Source organism: Dromaius novaehollandiae, chromosome 13 (genome assembly GCF_036370855.1).
Source record: "Dromaius novaehollandiae isolate bDroNov1 chromosome 13, bDroNov1.hap1, whole genome shotgun sequence".
Classification (NCBI taxonomy): domain Eukaryota; kingdom Metazoa; phylum Chordata; class Aves; order Casuariiformes; family Dromaiidae; genus Dromaius; species Dromaius novaehollandiae.
In genome coordinates this window covers 3,050,807-3,070,384 of record NC_088110.1, presented here as the reverse complement: position 1 = coordinate 3,070,384, position 19,578 = coordinate 3,050,807, and the positions used below count along the sequence as shown (strand labels likewise).

The following is a 19,578-nucleotide window of genomic DNA, read 5'->3' as shown; positions in this document are numbered from 1 at the left end:
GGGGTTTCATAGCTGGGGGGGCTTTATGTGACCCATGGATGGTCTTTATAGACACATGACCCAGCACTAGCCACCAACCCAGAGGGCAGCCAGTGCCTTTGACGTTGCTGTACAAAGCTTTACCTGCACACTGGCAGAAGACCATAAGGGAAGCAGCCTGGAGCAAGGAATACCCCAATTAAGGCATATAATAGCTGATATAGATAGATAGATAGATAGGTAGATAGATAGAAGATAAATAATAGCTGATGAAGCTAATTAAATAACCTCAGCGGGGGGAGGCAGCAGGGCGAGTGTCTGCCAGCCCCCTCTCCCTGCCAGCGTGCCTCTGCGCTCGTGCAGCCAAACACAACAAACAAAAGCCAGATGTTTTCGTACAGAGGAAAAAGCAAGACGGGGGCTCCGGGGCGCGAGGCGAGGAAGCAGCTTGGCACCACGGCCAGGAGGGTCTGGCTGGGAGGAGGAGGCCGGGCCGCCACCGTCGCCCGCGAAGCTCCGTCGCGATGCCGATGGAGACGCCGCTAAAGGAGCGAGGCGAGCCCTGGCGCCGGGCCGTGGGGAAGCGGCTTGCTGCAGCAGACACCTCCCAGGAGGAGCTATTTTCCTGCCTCCATCGGTTAGACTTGAAGCAAGACGTCGCCAGATCAAGCGCTTCTAATATCCCCCCCCCCCCCCGAAAAGGGAGGAAAATGACTCCCAAAATTAAGAGGCAGCCGAGGCAGCTGGGCTTCTGTCTGCTTGTTTTTTATTTCGGTTAAGGTTTGAGCCTTTAGGCGACCCAGTCGGAAGCTTATCTGCAACAAGCGCTAGAAAATTATTCGTTTTTTTAATGAAAGCTGAAGAAAAAATACAAAACAGGAAACTGGTGATAAAAAAAAAAAAAAAAAAATCACACCCACTGCAGCCAGGACAAGGCAGCATCTCCCAACATGGTCAGGGGCCACCTTCCCATGGGGGCTGCGTCCAGGACCCCCTCCAGCCTGCACCCATGCAGAAGGACAGTGAGGTGCCCGTGGGGCTGCTGGGTGCTTTGGCTCGAGCCTGGCCAGCGCCGGCTGCTGCTCAGACGGCGGCTGGGCGTCATATCGCAGACTCCCCGACCGTGCACGGTCCCAGGGTCCTGCACAGGGTGGCCTTTCCGAGGGCGCCACTGTGCCCCTCTGCGCCTTCCTTCGTGGGCAGGATGAGGCAGCCGAGCTGGATGAAGTCCCTTGTGCCCACGGTCCCCAGCACCCTCCAGGGACCAGGGTGCCAAGGCTCCCCGGTGGCACGGCAGCTCCCTCCCTGCAATGACCACGGGCCTGGGCACAGGGCAGCCCCACAGCCGGGCCAGGTGCCCCATGTGCCCACAGGACAGCTGGGGAGAGGAGCACCCAAAAGGTCCTCTTTGGGTGGCCACGGCCCTGCTGTGCAGGAGAGGAGAGGCGGCTTCCTCGGGCCCAGGAGAAGCAAAAGACGTCGAGCCTGTCATGTGGGAGAGGTTTTCTTCGCGGCTCCCCTCCATCCTTCTCTGTGGCCCCCTCCCTCTTTGCTGGAGGCTGAGCAGGGTCCCTGGGGCAGCGCAGGGAGGCGGGAGGGAGGCGCCGCTGCAGCGGGCCGGCGAGGTGCTGGAGCAGGCGCCGAGCTGTGCGGAGGGCGAGGGCGGGCGACGGCGAGCACGCGGCCCTCCGCGGCGTTAGGTGGAGTCCCAGCGACCTGGGCGGAGGGCAGCACCCATCACCGCCTGCAAAAGGGCTTGGCCCCCCTCCCTGAGCATGGCCTCTGCGACCTGCTCCGAGGCTCCTCCTGCCCCCCCGGGCAGCCCCATCCCCGGCTCCCCGGTCCCACTCACAGGGCCTGCCGTACAGCATCCTCATGACCTTGAGGCAGTTGTCCAGCAGGGCCTTGGGGCGCACGGCCTTCCTCCGGCTCTCCGCGCTGGCGCTGTGGACCTGCTTCACCAGGTCGGCCACCACCACGTCCACATCCGTCTGCAGGGACAGGGCACGGCTGGCGTTGGGGCCGGCTCTGCAGCTGGTGCCCCAGGCACCCAGGCCCCCCTGCACCGGGTCTGAGGGCACCCGCCACCATGCCCATGGCTTTGGTGGCACCCGTGCAGGCACCGTGGACAAACAGACACTGCACACATGGGTCACCACAGTGCCCGTCCGTGTGGCAAACCCCCTGTCTGGATAGGACAAGGTCCCCGGCTCCCTCTCCTCGGCATCATGCCCCCCCCCATCAGTACAGTTCCTTGCCACCGAGCCAGTGCCCCTCATTGCCACCAAACCAGGGATGCTCCCTGCCACCGAGCCAGTGCCACTCACTGCCACCAAACCAGGGATGCTCCCTGCCACCGAGCCAGTGCCACTGACTGCCACCAAACCAAGGATGCTCCCTGCCACCAAACCCTGCCACAGCCCAGCGGGAACCACGCTGACAGACCGAGGGACGCTGAGGGACAGCTCTGGCTCTGCCTTGCTGTTGATGCCATCCTATCTGCTGGGGTAACTCCTATCTGCAGGGCTGGGCAGAAGGGAAGGAGCAATGCCAGGATGCCCCAGCTCAGATTCTGCTCTGGAGCAGGGGGAGCATCTTTGGGGTTGACTCCGGTCACCCCTGCAGCCCCCAAATGCACAGAGGTGGCCTGGGAAGGCCTCAGTGCTCCTGTCCCTGTATGGGGGCCTGCAGTGGTCTCTGAGCTTCTCCGGAGAATAAGTGGCAAAAATTCCACTACTGCATTGGCCGGCAATCGAACCCGGGCCTCCCGCGTGGCAGGCGAGAATTCTACCACTGAACCACCAATGCCAGATGTGGGGCTTTCTGCACAGCTGCCCCACGGCCCCACAGCCGAGCAGCCCTGGTGCTGAGCAGGGCAGGCGCGGGGCTGCCCTCCCTCCCGGCCACGCAGCCCTGCCGGCACCTTGCTGCTGCCCCGGCGCGGATCCAGGGGAACCCGCGCACCCCGGGGTGAGCGACTCCAGCGCCTCTTGGATGTGGCGCGGAGAGTCCTGCCCTCCCCTCCCACGTCAGCTGCTGGAGCCAGGCTTGGCCTCTCCTCCAGCGCACCGGGGCATTTTGCAAAAGAAGAAACAAGGAGAGGAAAAAGGCTTGACCCAGAACTGCAGTTTCTTTGACAAAGTCAACCTCTGCATGCAGAATGGCCCTGTGGCACCGGAATGGGGCGGGGGGTAGGGTTAGGGGGGTTGGGGGCAGTGGGGACAGTCACTGCTGTCTGGGAGCCCCCAGGGAGAAGGACCCAAGCAGACAGGTCTGATTTCAGGGGCTCAAGCCGTGAGAGAGCCTGTTTCTGCTTCCTAAGACATCTCCACGATTAACGAGATTGTCATTAGGCTTCAGAGCTAACACTGTGTCAAGAGGTCTGGGCTAAGGTCAGGCTCCTCTGCACCAAAGCAAACATCAACCCTATCAACACTTTGCGTTCACACTGGAGTCCAAACAGTGCCAAGCCGCTGCTCCCAGGACCAAAACGCTGCTGTCTCTGCGTTGCCCCCAGCATCACCCAGCCAGGCGGAGGTGAAGGGGGGAAAAGCAGCAGAGTTGCATTGGCCGGGAATCGAACCCGGGCCTCCCGCGTGGCAGGCGAGAATTCTACCACTGAACCACCAATGCCAGATGTGGGGCTTTTTGCACAGCTGCCCCACGGCCCCACCAGATGGGCACCCCAGGTGTCAGGTGCTTCCCCAAGCAGGGTGCGGGACCCCCCCACCCTCAGCCAAGCATATCCCCCGCACGGGCCCGGGCTGCATGTTCTGCATGTGTCCGGCTGCCACGTGTGCGCCTGTGCATGCCCCACGCGTGTGCACGTACCACGTGCATGTCCGTGTACCGCCTATGTGCACATGCGTACAGGCACGTGCCTGTATTGCATGTGCCGTGCATGGATGCACTCCGCCTGCGCACTGCACAGGGGCCCGTATGGTACCTACTGCGCATATAGGTACTGCGTGTCTGTGCACCGCATACGGGCCGGCACCGCATGTACCAAGCGTGTGTGCGCACATGTGCCAAACACATCTGCGCGTGAGCAAAGCTGGCGCGTGTTCATGTCCCACATGTGCATCGGTGCCAGCACTGTGTGTTTGCCCGCTGCACCTGCCTGTGGCACCCACGTGACTCTCGGCCGTGCGCACGTGCACCGGGCAGGGGTGCGGGGCATGGGCCTGGGGTCTCCCCACCTGTCGGTACTTGCTGTACTCCCTGCCCAGGGCGTCGAAGAGCTGGCACAGCTCCTGGGTGTACTTCCAGGACGGGTGCTTCTCTGGCAGCACCTCGCGGATCCTCAGCAGCGCCTGGGAGCTGACGTGGAACCAGAGGTACCGCAGCGCTGCCTCCGACACCGTCCCGTTGCGCTGCGGGTGAGACGATGCCCTCGGTCAGAGCAGAGACAGGTGCGCGAGCCCAGCGGAACGGGAGAGACCCAATGCCCCTGCAGCCCCTCACCACCCTCCCTGGAGCGTCCCCCGCTCTGGGGACACGCTGGGGCCGTCCTGCTGCCCAGCCCGCTGCGAGGGCAGCGCCTGGTGAGACCCAGGGCTGGCACGCAGCAGGGGGGTTGTCCGGCCTCAGCACCCAGTGCTGTCGTGCAGCCGCGAGCTCAACGCTGGCATCTTACCAGGCGGGTGATGTTGGACGGCCTCAGCACCTCCTCGTACTGGACCTGCACGCTGTAGTCGATGGGGAAATAGTGCTTCTGGAAAGGCGAGAGAGAGCACAGAGGCTGGCAGCGAAGGTCCCCAGCCCGTCCTCCAGGGACAGGAACATCCCAGCCAGCCTTGCTGGAAAAGGCGAAATGGTGGAAAAGCCCTTCGACCGTCACCACCCGTCACAGCTTAGTGTCCCTCATTGCAGCGACATCAGGGACGAGGAATTGGAGATGGAGCCCTCCAGCTTGGCCACCACTCCAGGACAAGGGGCACCAGCAGAGACAGCGCCAGGCGCAATCCGCACCCCTCGGCACTGGCGGGGCAGAAACGCCACCCGGCGCCCACCAACCCCGAGCGCGAGGCTCCTGCAGGAGCGCAGGGCTCTGCCCTGGCATTCCCCGTCCAGGAGCAATCCTGGCAACGCAAAAATTGGGGCCGGCGCGGGTCTGCTCTTTAGGGCCACCACGGAGAGGTCCGCGCGCGCCGAAAGGCAGGGCTGGGGAACGGAGCTGGGCACCGGCGGGTCTGGGGGCAGCGGGAGCCGGGCCGGGGGGGACCGGCGCGGGGAAGGGGTTACCATGTACTGCAGGCGCATCTCGTACTGCAGCTTGTCCTGGAGAAGTCGGGTGATCTCGCATTCGCCCAGCGCGGCGGCCTCCAGCCCCATCACGGCCAGGACACCTGGGCAGCCGGGAAGGAGCAGCGTCAGCCGCGGGTGGCACCAGGAAGCAGGGGCAAGGGCGGCTCGGCACCGCCGGCTCGGCACCCGAGGCCGGGCGGATGGGCTCCCCCGCTGCCGCCCCCCCGGCCGGGCGCGCACGGCCCCCTCGCCGCCCCGTACTCACACAGCACGGCCGCGTAGCCCCGCCGCATGGTGACAGCCGGGTCAGCGGAGCCGCAGGCTGGACCTACATGGCCGAAGCGCCGCGGGGCGCCGGGCCGGCCGGGTGCCGGGAGCCTCCTCGGCGGCGCTCTGCGGGCGGCTGGCGGGCGGGCGAGAGGCGCGGGGCGCCGGGCTGCTGCGCTGGAGCCGCGGGCGGCTGCCCCCTGCCATGGGTGGGGGGCTAATTCCCCTCCGCGGCCGCCGGCCGCTCTCCGGTGGGATGCGGGGAGGCGGCAGGTCCTCGGTCCATCCCGGGGCGGCAGGAGGGGAGGGAGGGGCCCGCTCGGCGGGCTGGAGGCGCGGGATCCGCCGGCGAGATCGCGCCGCTCCGAGCTGCGACCTGGGGCGACAAGGACGCGGCTGCGGAGCCCGGGCGGGCGCCTGGCGGGAGCCGCCGCCGAGCCTCGGCGCGGCGGTACCCGCAGGTGTCTGAGCCGCCCGGGCAGGACTTCCCTCGCCAGCCCACTCGGGCAGGAAGGGAATTTCCAGGGCCGGCTCCGGGCTCGGCCCATACCCGCGAGCCCTGCCCCGGCCGCCGGCGGGGACTTTGCCCCGGGCCCGGTGCAGGCTCGCCGCGCCGATCCGGCAGAGCCCGCCGCGGCAGGCAGCCCGCCCGCCTCGGGGCCCTCCCTGCCCGGGGCCCCGCCGGCACCGGCCGCGCTCGAGCGGCGGCGGAAAGGGCCCCCGGTGACCAGCGGCAGCCGGCGGCCACCGCCCCGCCGGCGCCAGCTGCGGGCGCCCGGCCTGCGGCGAGCGCGGCGGCCTCGGCGGGAGCCGCTGGCACCTGCGGGGCACCGCCGCCGGGGACGGGGCTGCCCGAGGCGGCCGGGCCGCAGCACCGCACTGTGGCCCCCTGCAAAGGGGGACACGCCATGTCCCTGCGCCGTGTCCCCATGCAAAGGGGGCTGTGCCATGTCCCCGCACCATGTCCCCATGTGAAGGGGGACATGACATGACCCTACACTGTGTCCCTATGCAAAGAGGGCTGTGACATATCCCTGCACCGTGTTCCCATGCAAAGAGGGCTGTGATAAATCCCTGCACCATGTCCCCTGGCAAAGGGAGCTGTGACATGTCCCTGTGCCGTGGCCCCATGCAAAGGGGGCTCTGACATGACCCTGCACCAGGTCCCTATGTGAAGGGGGACATGACATGACCCTGCACCGTGTCCCCTGGCAAAGGGGGCTATAACATATCCCTGCACCGCATCCTCATGCAAAGGAGGCTGTGACATGTCCCTGCACCATGTCACCATGCAAAGGGGGCTTTGACATGTCCCTACACTGTTTCCCCTGGCAAAGCAGGCTGTGACATGTCCCTGCACTGTGTCCCCATGCAAAGGAGGCTGTGACATGTCCCTGCACCATGTCCCCATGTGAAGGGGGCTGTGACACGGCCCTGCACTGTCTCCACGCAAAGGGGGCTTTGACATATCCCTGCACCATGTCCCCATGTGAAGAGGGTTGTGACCTGTCCCTACACTGTGACCATTGGCAAAAGGTGCTGTGACATGTCCCTGTGCCATGGCCCCATGCAAAGAAGGACATGCCATGTCCCCGCACTGTGTCTCCTGGCAAAGGGGGCTGTGACATGTCCCTGCACCATGTCCCCATGCAAAGGAGGCTGTGACACGTCCCTGCACCATGTCCCCATGCAAAGGAGGCTGTGACATGGCCCTACACTGCATCCCCATGCAAAGAGGGCTGTGACATGTCCCTGCACCAGTTCCCTATGTGAAGGGGGACATGACATGACCCTGCACCGTGTCCCCATGCAAAGGAGGCTGTGACATGTCCCTGCACTGTGTCTTCATGCAAAGGAGGCTGTGACATGTCCCTACACTGTGTCCCCTGGCAAAGGAAGCTGTGACATGTCCTGGCACTGTGTCTTCATGCAAAGGAGGCTGTGACATGTCCCTGCACCATGTCGCCATGCAAAGGGGGCTGTGACATGTCCCTGTGCCATGGCCCCATGCAAAGAAGGACATGCCATGTCCCTGCACTGTGTCTCCTGGCAAAGGGGGCTGTGACATGTCCCTGCACTGTGTCCCCTGGCAAAAGGTGCTGTGACATGTCCCTGTGCCGTGGCCCCATGCGAAGAGGGCTGTGACATGTCCCTGCACCAGGTCCCCATGCGAAGAGGGCTGTGACATGTCCCTGCACCAGGTCCCCATGCAGAGAGGGCTGTGACATGTCCCTGCACCAGGTCCCTATGTGAAGGGGGACATGACATGACCCTGCACCGTGTCCCCTGACAAAGGGGGCTGTGACATGTCCCTGCACTGCGTCCCCATGTGAAGTGGGCTCTGACATGTCCCTGTGCTGTGGCCCCATGCAAAGGGGGCTGTGACATGTCCCTGCACCGTGTCCCCATGTGAAGGGGTCATGCCGTGGCCCCACCTCACGTGGCCCATGGGAAGGGGGCCAGGCCCCGTCCCTGTGCCGTGGCCCCACACGAAGGGGGCTGTGCCCTGTCCCTGCGCTCGTCCCCACAGCGTGTCCCCAGGGGAAGGGGAACGGCCGCAACCCCCCGCCGCGTCCCCGCGAGCAGGGAGCTGGGCCGCGTCCCCGCACCGAGGGGGCCGCGCCCTGCCCTGCCCTGCCCTGCCCGCAGCCCCGTCCCCGCAGCGGCCCGGCCCGCTGCCGGCGCCGTGGTGCGGCCGCCGCGAGGAGGGCGCCCACGGCAGCGCCCGCCCCTCCCCGGCCGCGCGGCGGCCCCGCGCGCCCCGCCCCGCCCCGCGCGCGCCCCACGCGCGCCCCACGCGCGGACCCACCTGGCGCAGCGCGCGGGGCCCGGGCGCGCGGGACGCGTCTCCCCGCGGGCGGCGGCGGCGGCGGCGGCGGCGGGGCCGCGCTTCCCGGGAGGCGGGCGGGAGGCCGGGCCGGCGCGGCGCGGCGCGGCGCGGGGAGGCGGGAGGGGGCGGCCGCCGAGGCCGGGCGGAGGACGCCGCCCGCGCGGGAGGGCCCCGGGGCGGCCGGGAGCCGCGGGGAGCAGAGCGCCCCGCGCGGCCCCGGCCCCGCTGCCCGCCCCGAGGCTGCTGCGCGGGCCCGTCGGAGCAGGGGGCCCCGCTCCCTGGCTGCTCGGCCGCCTGGGCGCCCCCGGGGTGCTCGGCCAGCCAGGCTGGGTGCACGGGGTGCTTGGCTGTCCCGGCTGGGGGCCCACGTGCTCCCCGGGCCGGCTCAGCACCCGCCTGCTCCCGGGGGGCCGTAGCCCGTCTGCTCGCTCCCGGCCCAGGGGGGGCGACCGAAGCGACCCCAAGGCCCCTCCGCCCCAGCCCAGCACGGCGGGCAGACTTTAAACGCGGCCCCATAACCCCGGCGAGCCCCGTCCTCTGCAGAGGCAACGGGCCGCGTTGGTGCCCCCAGGCCGTGCGGCCTGGGGGGCAGAGGCTGCCCGCCACGGCATCTCACTGCCGCCCGATTTCGCCGCCCGCGGCCCTCGGAAAGCCAGGCTCGCCCTGTGGTGGCCCCGGGCCGGGAGGAGCTGCCCCGGCCCACGTGCCCCGCTTGCTCCCAGCACCCAGCTGGCTGCAGAGCCAGCCTGTGCCGGCACCCGCGGGGGCGTTTGGGAAGCAGCGAGGCCCAGCGGTCCCGTGAAAGGGAAGCAGGCCCGGCGCTTGCTGCGTCCATGCCGAGGGACACGCTACAGGGAGGCAAAGCTGGAGGCCGCGGCTGCGGGGGCTTCTTTCAGAGGGGCGGGGGGGATCCCTGCTCGAACCTGGGCCAACGGGAGGCCGGTGGCCTCCGGTCCCAGCCTGCGCCGTTTTCTCTGGATGCTTCAAGGCTGAAATCCCTGCCCAGGCTGAGCCGCAAGGGGCCGGACCCCGCGCTCTCCACCCCGAGAAAAGCCCTGGGGAGAGGTTGTTGCCCTGGGTGCGAAGGGCCGCCATGTGTTGGACAGGTCCGCCCGAGCCAGGGCTCGGAGAAGCGAGCTGTCAAAGTGCCGCTCGCCCGCTCCCAGGGAAACGCGTGGGAAGGAATGCGCTTCTGCATGCGAGCGGAGCGCTCTGGGATTCCCCTGGCACCCGCTCAGGGCCAAGGCAGCTGTTCTGCCAAGCTTTCCCCCAGCCCCGGGCACGGCCCTCGCTTCCCGGCTTTGGCTCCCCCCTTCCCGAGCACCGTGGCTGGGGAGAGCGGAGGGGCAGCCGGGAGCCGGGCTGCTGCAAGGCTCCTTGTGGGGGAAGGACCCGGTCCAGCTCGTCGCAGTACATGCAGGGACCTCGCTTGCGGCAAGCCTAGCATCTGCTGCAGGCATTAGAGGAAGCCATTTAATAGCGTTCCCTACCCACGTAGTTGCTGGCTCAGCTAGGGAGAGAAGGGAAAAACGCGGAGTTTTACAGTACAGCGTTGGAGGCAGTTTGCCCTGTTTGGCTGCAGCAGGCTGGAAATCACCGCTGGTGATATCCCAAGGCAAACAGCCTCAGCCAGCACGCGACGCCTCCGGCCCACAACGGGAGCCCCGGGAGTTTTTCTCTCCAGCGGCAACAGGAGCAGAGCTGGGGCGGCTGCAGGTGCCCCGGGGCAGGGAGAGCACTTGCAGCGAGAAAGGCCGGCCGGCCTCCGCCTCAGCCGGCCTCCGCCTCTCCGCGCTGCCCCGGCGCATCCCCTGTTCTTCCCTGCTGGAAGCCCCAGGGAAAAGGCAAAAGGAGGCTCACCTGGCTGCCGGAGCAGGGCTCAGCCTCCAAGCCTTTTCGGGTCCTTCAGCTCATGTCACCCTGACCCCCAAAACACCATCACCCCCGGGGCTGCTTAGCCTCCTCCCTCCCCCCGCTGTAGTTTGCCCGGTGCGGGTAGCTCAAGGCACACGGGCAGGCTGGGCCCCTGCCCTCCTCTTACCTAGGGATTCATCCCACCTTGCTCCGATGAGCCCTCAGCGCCCCGAGCACCCCCCGGCTCTGCCAGGTCCCTGGCTGGAGCCAGCAATGACTGAAGATCAGCAGTGCGCGGACACGTCCAGCCTCTGAAACCCTTCCTGATGGAGAGAACAGGCCTAGAACAGGGCAGGTGCCCTCTCCACCCTGCAATCAGCATTTTTTCCCCCCTGCCATATGTCTCTCCTCCTTCCCAGGCCTTGCAGTGTACTGAAGGCAGATGTTTACCTAGGCCCAGCCAAGGAAGCACACCTTGGGTTTGGAACCGGTTTGGGAACACCCAGAGCCACCGTGGGTGTGATTTCACCCTTGACTCGAGGTAAGGTGACGTGTCGAATGCTGAATTCTGCTGGGGCCCTGGAGGAAGTATCCTCCGACCCTGAGCAGGAGGCAGAGCATGCTGGAGGATGAGAGCATGGGAAGCGCAAGCCAGGGAGCACTGGGTGCTGCCAGCACCCGAGCGCGCTCCCAGGGCATTACAAGCCCCATGCGGGACCACAGCTCAAGGCACGACACCACCTTTAGCTCTTATATTTAGTTTCCTATGTGTAGCACCCTCCAACAAGGCATGTGAACATGGCACAGAGCTCTCCAAACCCCAGGCAGAAGCATTGGTGCATTAATGGGAAAGAACCAGTGTGGCCCAGTGACGCATTGGAGCCAAAGCTCTGAGTCAGGCACCTGCCAACGCAGTCCTGTAGCAATGAAGCAGAGGGGAAGCACAGAAAAGGGTCCAAAGGACAGCACCAGATGGCGTGTGCTTACCATTACTCATAGAGCAGACGTAAGCCAGATGAGGAACCCAATTTGATTCAAGGGGGTGATTGGGGCCAGAGGCTTAGGCCCATTTCCAACGCCAGGGTGGGGAGTGGCGATGGGCTCAGAGGACCCCAGCCCCTTTGCCGGAGCAAGATAGCAGACAGCGAGGAGAAACGCCTTCCGCCAGCAAGCCAGCTCTCGCTCCCAGAGCTGCAGGCTGCTTCGCAGCGCGACGCAAGGAGCCTGAGCCCCAGTCGTGCCTTGGAAGGGCAGGGGAAAGAGTAGCTGCGGCAAAGACACCGCCTTCCACTTTTCTGCAGTCCACTCAATGCTTTTCCCAACTTTCCTCCGTCTCGCCCCCCTCTGTGCACATCCTATCCCTGGCCTGCACTTTCAGCTATTTTGCTGAAGCAGCAAAACCACCCAGGGCAGACCAACACTGCAGGAGAGCAGCTCTGGCTGCCGGACACGCTGCCGAGCCTGCAGCCAGCTCCAGGCGGAGCAGGCAGGGAAGGGGGGAGGAAAGGGGCTTTCAAGCTGCCGCCTGCGGGGCTGCAGCAGTGCTCCAGCATCCACGCGGCGTGCAGGGCTGAGGGCGTGCGGATTTCTGCACTCTTGCTGAACTTCTCCACCCCGCACCTGCTCCGACCAGGTCAGGAACAGCTGCTGCAAAGGAGATGAGCCCTGGAGTCAGATTAGTTAAAAAACAGGCTTTTATTCTTCATGTGCTGCTTACAGTCATGGCTTGGAGACAGGACTCTGCTCTTGTCGAAGTTATTATGAAACAAATCAAGTCCCAGACTCAGGCCTTGCTCTTCCCCACCCCCAAGAGAGTCAACATTGTACAAAACTCTATTTACAGGGAAAACAGTCAAAAATAGTGAGTCTGAAAATCCCTTGCAATTCAAAAGGAAACATTCAAGGCAAGTGTGACAGTCGCACACAGTACACACAGCCAGGCTTCCCACAGGCTGCTCTTAGCTAGTGGAAGCCCAGATCCTCTTGCTACTGACCACAAAAATGAGCCTGGCAACCCTGAGTCAGGCTGCAGCTGTTTCCTTTATCAAAAAGCTGGGAAGCTGCAAAATCCATTTGAGCCTACAGAGGCTCAGCTGGATCTGCCCTATATGCCCCTCTGCTAGGCCACTGGAAGGCCAGCGCAAAAGGCCTCAGACTCCCTCATTCTGAAGGGAGAAGGGAGCCACAGACCTCACCCCAAAATGCGGCTGAGGGTCAGTCTGCACCCTTCCTTGGGCACTTCCCAAGAGGGAGTCAGTCTGGCTGAGACTCAGGGTCAGGAGCCTTCACACAAGCAGCGGGATGTGCTAGGAGACCTAATTTCTGATACTGTGTTTACAGGAATCACGTTACTTTGGAACATAAACCAAGAGGAGCAAACCAATATTTAAAAAGGAAAAAAAGCACACATTCCTCCTTCCAACTGTGCTTGGAAGAGCGTCCATAGGAACCCAGCAAGAAGCTCTGCTCCTGCCAGCTGCCACTTAGAAAGCGTAGCGCGTGCGGATGTCTTCCAGCTTCTTGGACACCTCTGGTGGGGTTCGGTCCAGCTCTTCGGCCACATTCTTCTGTTTGTTAGGTTCCATGGAGTTAAACTGCTCACACAAGTCCCCATCGATCACATTCTGGAGGGGCAAGGGAGGAGAGCATTCAATCTACACAACACAGAGGCACTGAACCCTACCTAAATGGGGAAAAATGGCAACAAACAGCTTGTTCCCAAAAGCTTCTTAATCCCATCCTGGAAACAAGACCATGCTCAGTGACCTCATCTGCTGAATAGCAGCAGTTAGTGTTAAACTAATTACTGGCCAGCCTGATTAACGAAGGAGAAACCCAGAAAGCCTGGGTTCAGCTGAAGAATCACAAGGGAAGGGAAGACAGATCCGACAGACCAGCAAGCCTCAGCTAGCACAGGGTCTATGCGCTGGGCTGGAAAGGCTGATGGAGGAGGCTGGAAAAGGTGAGGAAAAGGCATCTCCAGTCAGATGTCAAAGGCCTCTGAGATCCTGCATGTTGCAGCTCAGCCTCAAGGCCATCAGGAACAAGAACGCCCTCTGTGTTTGGACAGTTTCAGTTGCTGGAACAGTTTCCTGACTGGTACTACATACATTACTTTGCTTGCAGCATTTAGCAGTCAACAGCTTCAAACACAGCTCCTCGAAAAAAGAAATAGCTACTCCTGCCTATTTCTGATGAGATTATCCTTTCAATTGTGGTGAAATAGTATACTCCCTGGGAAACATTCAGTCTGACCAAGCCACACAAAAAGCTATGTAATGCCTTTCCTGATGGAAAAAGGAGATGCTCTGGCAAGCAGAGAAGCACTGCAGCAGCACCTCTGGGCTTAGGTCTCAAAACCAACCCTCAGAAGATTCATTAAATAGGTTAAGAAACAGAAACAGACACTGTATTAAGTGCTTGTACTCCTACTTCTCTCCTTAGAGAGTGCTACTCAAACTCTAGCTCCAGTTATTGCCACAGTTGCTAGATCAGCTTTGGTTTACAATGCCCCACCCCAGTCTTCCCCGCTAAGCAGCAACTTATCAACACATCCACATCCTACAGCAAGCCTCTGAACCTCAGCAACCCGCTGATCCTAAACGCTCAGACCTACCTTCACGGGGAAGTAGTAGGAGCGGAAACTGAGGTGATCTCGTCCACAGAGAGGAGGGTGCTCAGACCTCAAGTGCATTTCCACATGCTGGAAGAAGTCGTGATCCTGTGGGGACAAGAATCAGTAAGAGAACAGTTTGCCACACACTTCTACGCACTGATGCCAAGGCAAGATGCCCATCTGCCAGGCATTCCTGTGCTGGCTACAGCACTGCCATTATCAGGCTCTGCCAGAACAGCCCCCAGCACACTGCAGCCAAGCTCTGGTCTCCGAAGTTACTCCCTCACCACTTCCACCCTCTGCACACTCACGACAGAGCCAAACAGCCAAAGCAAGAGTCACTATGACACCTCGGCCAGGCTCAGACTCCCATGACTTGGAGCACATCGCAGCTGTGCAGCATGGAGGTGCAGTTCAAGGAGCAAATGTTTTGGCATACGCTGCTCCAGCAGGGCACAGCAAACTGAGCAGTGAATACAGCCTTCAGGACTTGAGAGGCACCAGTGTGCGCTCAATAGAGTTTACAGGCTACGCACCCCTACACAGAAAGTGGGCCATAAGACACCCTCCTCACAGATGCTAAGTCACCCAAGAGCCACTTCTCTGGAATACGCACAAACAAGAAAAGCTTTCAACTCTTAGAGGAACAGGGGTAGAAGGAAGGAGTTTACAAGCTCCTTCTCTTCCCCTTTGCATCTGAACCTGTCCCACAGATGCAAGCTTTCCTGCAGCACTGCTTTTAATGCACTGCAAAGCCCCAGAGATACCCTCAAGAGACACAGCACATCGATATACTAGCTGGGGAGGAGTGCATAAAAGAGCGCAACTCTGCAGTACGATGCAGCTTGCTTACCTCATGGGAAGTAAAAGGGACCAGGATTCCTATACCCCCTGATAACGTGGTATAGACAAGAGATTCAGAGCCTCCTGGGATCAGTGTGGTCTTCTGTAAGGAAAGCACCGTCTCTCCCACATGATAATTCATAATCACTTCAGCCTGCAAGCCAAAACAGAACAAAGACAAGAATCAGTGCTGCTCCTTAGCTTATATAAAAGCAAAAGACTAAAGGCTTGAGAGAAGAGAGCAGAATAAATTCAACCACCTGCTAGTTCTGAGACTGCTTTCTAAAGAGGAAGTGCCTTCCACCTGTGACCAGATGGCAAAACTCAGCATGCTGCTGAATTACCCTCTTGGACTGACAAATGGATGCAGGTAATGAGGGAAAGCAGGCAAAGAAAGCGAGCAGACTACTTCAATCAAACATCACTGAATAGGCATTGACCATGACTTCAGAGACAGAATTTGGCTCCTGGTAACAATAAAGACTGACCGCCCACAGCACAGCAAGGTAGGTACAGAACTGCCAGTACATCTGCTGAACGCCACTGCAGAGGACTTCACAGAAAAACAGCACGTTCCTTCCCCCCCAATAACTGTGTGCTTCCAAAGAAACGCTACCTTCTGGGATGCTCCATTAAGCAGCCCCCTGTCCCAGAGAGCTTTGTTGCCTGTGGGATCCTCATCTACCTCATCGTTCGTGTTGGGGGGCAGTCTCACCTGTGTTGAAAGAGAAGGAAAGTGTTAACAAGCTGCAGACACATCATGTATTTTTGGAGAATCCTTGTGGTCCTTGAACATACTCATTTTGTGGGCTCTAAAAGCATCACTTTTAAAGGAGTCGCTTATAAACCACTCACAGTAAGATCATGCATTCCCCCTCCAACAAAGCCTTTAGAGTTGAAAGACAACCACGTTATCAAGTGCTCAGAAGAGCGAAAAACACGGACAGGACTTGATGACAGGCACTGGCCTCCGTCTAGCTTGGAATTTGCAGATCAGGCTGGGGATAAGGTCAAAACGTACTGTTTTGAAGGCAGGCTCCATTAATGAAACAGTCTGATGGACGCAGGTCCAGAAAACTTAAGATGATGGATTTACGTGAGGTGGCCAAATCCTGCAGGTGCAACATTTGACCCTTGCTGAACTCTGAACTCCAAAGCACCCCAGCACGCTTCAGAAAGAGATCAAAGTTCTGGCACAAAAAACATCTATTCTGTCCTCCTCCCCAGCTGAAATTCAGCCAACTGGGGAAGTGTCAGCACAGACAAAGCCAGCTTTCAAGAGGAAGTGACAGAGAAAGCTAAACGCCAGAGCTGAGATTTAGCCAGGAAAACTAAGAGTGATAACCTTGATACAAGTTCTCCTGGGCTCTTTCACAACTGCAAGCTTGGTTTCAAGGCTCATTCACAGCAAGTTTTAGGGCTTTTAAGCTTTAAGTTTTTTTAAATACAAGTCATTGAATGCTTCAGAAATGAAGTGGTCTCTAACCCGCTGAGGTTTTTACTTGTTTGCTTTAACAAACTGATAAATTCCAGCCAGCCACTATGATGAAAGCTAGTCATCCCATGAAAACAAGTGAATGGTACAGGGCGTTGTCTCCAACTAGGCAGATTCTCATTCTTTTAAGACAAATCATGGAAGTTCTAAGGAAAAATGTGTTGTGTCCGGAAGGCCCCAACAACTCAGAGGCACACTCACCACGCAGATGTTACCAAATTTGTCTGCTCCAGCCACTGTGTCATAATCCAGGAGAGTTGCTGTAGTGACCCACCGGGGATAGGTGTCATCAGCAAAGATGATTAGTTGGTTCTCATTTCTTTTGTAGCGCACCCAAATGAAACTCTCCTGAACATCTGAAACAATCACTCTGTGCCCAATGGTTTGGATGCCACAGATATAGTTGGCAATGTGCTTTTGAGAGAGAGAAAAACAAGACCGAAGTGCTTCAAACAGGGAAACATAGTCCAGTGGTGTTCCATTACCCATGAACTCCACCCCACTCAATCCAATTTTTACTGTATTTCCCCCTTAAATATGGCTCACTCCTCATTCCCCATCACCACCTTGCTCATTCATGGCATGCTATGGCTCCAACCCAAATATACCGTCAATGCAGAGCCCTTGCAGCCTAACATCCACCAGGTATCAATTCTCAGCTAGCTTTATATGAATGATGCCCAGAGAACAAACACTGTTGGCCAGCCTGCAAAGAGATGCTAGAAACAGTCCTGCAAGCAGGGCAGGCCAGAGGTCAGAAGCATTGCTTGTGTCCCTTCATTGCTCTGGTCATGAAGGACCCAAGAAGGAATGTTTCAGTTTTTCATGAGTATTCTCAGTCATATTTTAGTGGGAGGAGTTCCCCTACGAGTTCCCAGCCTGCCTGTGGGCTTGTTGGAGTTCCTTTCCACAGTGGCTAACCACCAACTGGCACAGGTTTGTCTAACTTGCAGGAGGGAAGAAGGAGCAGGCAATCAGTGTTAAGAAAACCAAGCTCAGCAATTTCTTTTCCTCAAGCAAGTATCAGAGAAGCTGGGCAAGAGGGACCATCTACTTCTAAGAGGACAAAACCCCTTTTCAGGACTATGGTGATCTTAAGAGGAACTCATATGCATCCTGCAACTTCTGTTCCCAGCCTACTGATCACTTAACCTAAGGGAAGACTTCCAGCAGTTGTCATTCTGTATCTGGATGACACCTCTCACATTTACAGCAGGATAGCAGCACACAGACAAAAGGCATTGCCTCTACACGTTTGTGAAACTCCTGCACAACTCCACTGAGAGCCCTGCACTGAGCTGGCATGAAACAGAACACGCAGCTATTTGGATGGTCATGGGAAAATGTGTGCCTGGGGTGCGAAGTGGCAGTGTAACAGTTCAGTCCAGCCAGAGCTGCCATGTTGCTCTGGATATGTGTCCAGTGTTGCACAGGTGTCTTGCTGAAATCTAAGTGCACAGGCAAACTTGGGCTGGAAGAGCAGCTAAAGCCTTGCTTCACTCATGCTACAAGGCATCCCTTGCTCCAAGTAATAGCTTTAGCCAAGAATATGAGCCATTACCTTATTCTCGCACTTCCGAAGCAGTTTCTTCTTGCCCAGGTCATATACGCGCAAGAGCTTTCCAACTCCAATTAAGACTCTACCTTGAAACGGGGCAATGGCTGCAGGAACCTCCTCTACAGGGGTCTAGAAAGACGTAAGAGGAAGACATGTGAGACCCCATTAACAGAACTAATTCACATCAAGCTTCAGACTGGATCCATCCAGTGGCTCAGCTGAAGCTTGTTGTCCTGTGCCAAGGCTTTCAATGCAAAAGGCTAATCATAATCTTTTTCCACAGGAGAGGCAACAGTCAGTCCTCTGTAGGCCTTTCGACAATAGCACATACCACACGGCGCTAACGGAGCTCTGGGTACTATATAGATAACAATTCCGGCAGTGCACCTTCAACTAAAGTACAGGACTGCTGCAGGAACCCCATACTGAACAGGCAGCAAAGCGGGGAAGATCTCGTTACCTCAGTTGCTAGTTTTGCTTTATCCTCAACAGAAAGATTTTATCCTTTGCCTAAACCCATCCAGATTGTCTGCTTTTAAAACAAAGGCATGAGTCTAGTTCAGCATCTACCATGGATGCTCTGGAGCTGCTACAGAAGAAAGTGTTAAATCTGAACAATGCCAGTGTGCCCACAGCTATACCAACTCAGACAGGGCTGAAAATCCCCTATCACTAGAGCATACTCATAATTAATCCAAAAGGATCAGCCAGAGTGGAGAAAGTGAATTTGTTGGGGATTTCCAGTTATAGCGTTGTTAGTTTGCCTGCATTGGCTAAGACCAGTTATTTCATATGATCAACTCTGTCAACTCCAAAGTGGGTGTTCAGTGGCACCAGAAAAGGCCCCGCTCCAGGACAGAACCCACTCGATGCATCAGAACCGTAGGAAGTGAAGGAAGCCGCAACATCCCTTTCCACGTGCTCATCTGCTCAAGTCTCAGCCATGCTCGAAGCACACGGGAAGAAAACCAGAATTTAATTTTAACAGTTTTGCTGAAACCCTCACTAAAGCCCCAGAGACCTGTCAAATGAGTTGGTCACTAGGAGAATAATCATTTCTACACGCAACCAAAACAGCATCACAGGAAAGATGACAGCTCACACTAGCTTAATGTGTTGAGCCAAGGACTGAGCGCCTTCATCACCAAGGCCCAATTTGCTTTGTAAACAAACCTTCACAGCAGCTCTCTGAGCTCATGTTCCAAAATGGAAACAGAGCTGTCTCTCCCCTCCCTGTGACATGGAAAACACTGCTTCTGCCCCATCTACCAATTAGATGGGTGAGACTGTAGCTAAGGCAAAGGACTGGGACTCTTGGGAGATTTGTGTTCAAATCTCAGCTTTGCAAAAGAGGTCCCAAATGATTTTGGAGGAGGTAACTTATTTCCTCTGAGGTTGTTTCCTGTGTGTGTCATACCAGCATGATAATCTTACGCAGGATTCAGTGAGAGTACTGCAATGCTACTGTATCATTCGGGTGAAGAAACAGCTATTCCAACACTCTGCCCAGAAATGTCCCGGTCATCCCAGAGACGAACAAAACTGTTTATCCCTCTCACCTTGTGCAGAAACTCCAGCTTCTCACCACTGTTCACCAGCTTGTATGTATAGACAAATCCCCCAGCAAGAGAGCGTGGGTTCAGAATCAAGTCCTTGGCAACTCCCACCAGCACGTACCACTCATCACCGGTGTTGGAGAACCGGCACACAGCCACACTGGGGATGACAAGACACACCGGTGTGATCAGGACACAGAAACCAGTGCCACACATGCACTGGATTCCCTGACAGCACGGCTCACATCTGACTAGGCAGAGGTTCAGAAGCCTAACCTTCAAGCACTGGAATTTAATTTTCAGTAGTCATTTCTGCCCCCCTGCAGAAACATT

At 58.8% G+C, this 19,578-nt stretch overlaps 2 protein-coding genes and 2 non-coding genes across 4 annotated transcripts in view; all 4 read right to left on the bottom strand.

Moving 5' to 3' along the window:
- Positions 1–728: 728 nt before the first annotated feature.
- On the bottom strand, positions 729–8,391 carry IL34 (interleukin 34). The gene is made up of 7 exons (XM_064519420.1): positions 8,303–8,391; positions 5,492–5,869; positions 5,224–5,327; positions 4,616–4,693; positions 4,179–4,352; positions 1,832–1,970; positions 729–1,695 (listed from the first exon to the last, which is right to left on the bottom strand). The coding sequence occupies exons 2-7, from the start codon at positions 5,517–5,519 to the stop codon at positions 1,676–1,678; spliced, it is 543 nt and encodes a 180-aa protein (XP_064375490.1). The 5' UTR covers positions 5,520–5,869; positions 8,303–8,391; the 3' UTR covers positions 729–1,675.
- Positions 2,717–2,787, bottom strand: TRNAG-GCC (transfer RNA glycine (anticodon GCC)). The gene has a single exon. It is a non-coding gene; the product is annotated as a tRNA-Gly (tRNA).
- On the bottom strand, positions 3,542–3,612 carry TRNAG-GCC (transfer RNA glycine (anticodon GCC)). The gene has a single exon. It is a non-coding gene; the product is annotated as a tRNA-Gly (tRNA).
- A 3,462-nt stretch (positions 8,392–11,853) lies between the features above and the next one.
- The window catches only part of SF3B3 (splicing factor 3b subunit 3), a 30,934-nt gene continuing 23,209 nt past the window's right edge, over positions 11,854–19,578 (bottom strand). Inside the window, exons 20-26 of the mRNA XM_026107360.2 lie at positions 19,249–19,405; positions 17,693–17,818; positions 16,333–16,545; positions 15,253–15,351; positions 14,647–14,790; positions 13,794–13,898; positions 11,854–12,801 (exon numbers count right to left, since the gene is read on the bottom strand). Coding sequence (XP_025963145.1) covers positions 12,661–12,801; positions 13,794–13,898; positions 14,647–14,790; positions 15,253–15,351; positions 16,333–16,545; positions 17,693–17,818; positions 19,249–19,405 — 985 coding nt within the window. The 3' untranslated portion in view covers positions 11,854–12,660. The remainder of the gene's footprint in view (positions 12,802–13,793; positions 13,899–14,646; positions 14,791–15,252; positions 15,352–16,332; positions 16,546–17,692; positions 17,819–19,248; positions 19,406–19,578) is intronic.

What these genes read in the sequence shown, in the direction of transcription:
- IL34 (XM_064519420.1), bottom strand. Translation starts at nt 5,519, where the DNA reads ATGCGGCGGGGCTACGCGGCCGTGCTGT. An exon ending in AGTACAGCAAGTACCGACAG is followed by an intron (nt 1,971 to 4,178) that starts GTGGGGAGACCC and finishes CTGTCCCTGCAG; the next exon opens with ACGGATGTGGACGTGGTGGT. An exon ending in GATGCTGTACGGCAGGCCCT is followed by an intron (nt 1,696 to 1,831) that starts GTGAGTGGGACC and finishes CCCTCCGCCCAG; the next exon opens with GTCGCTGGGACTCCACCTAA.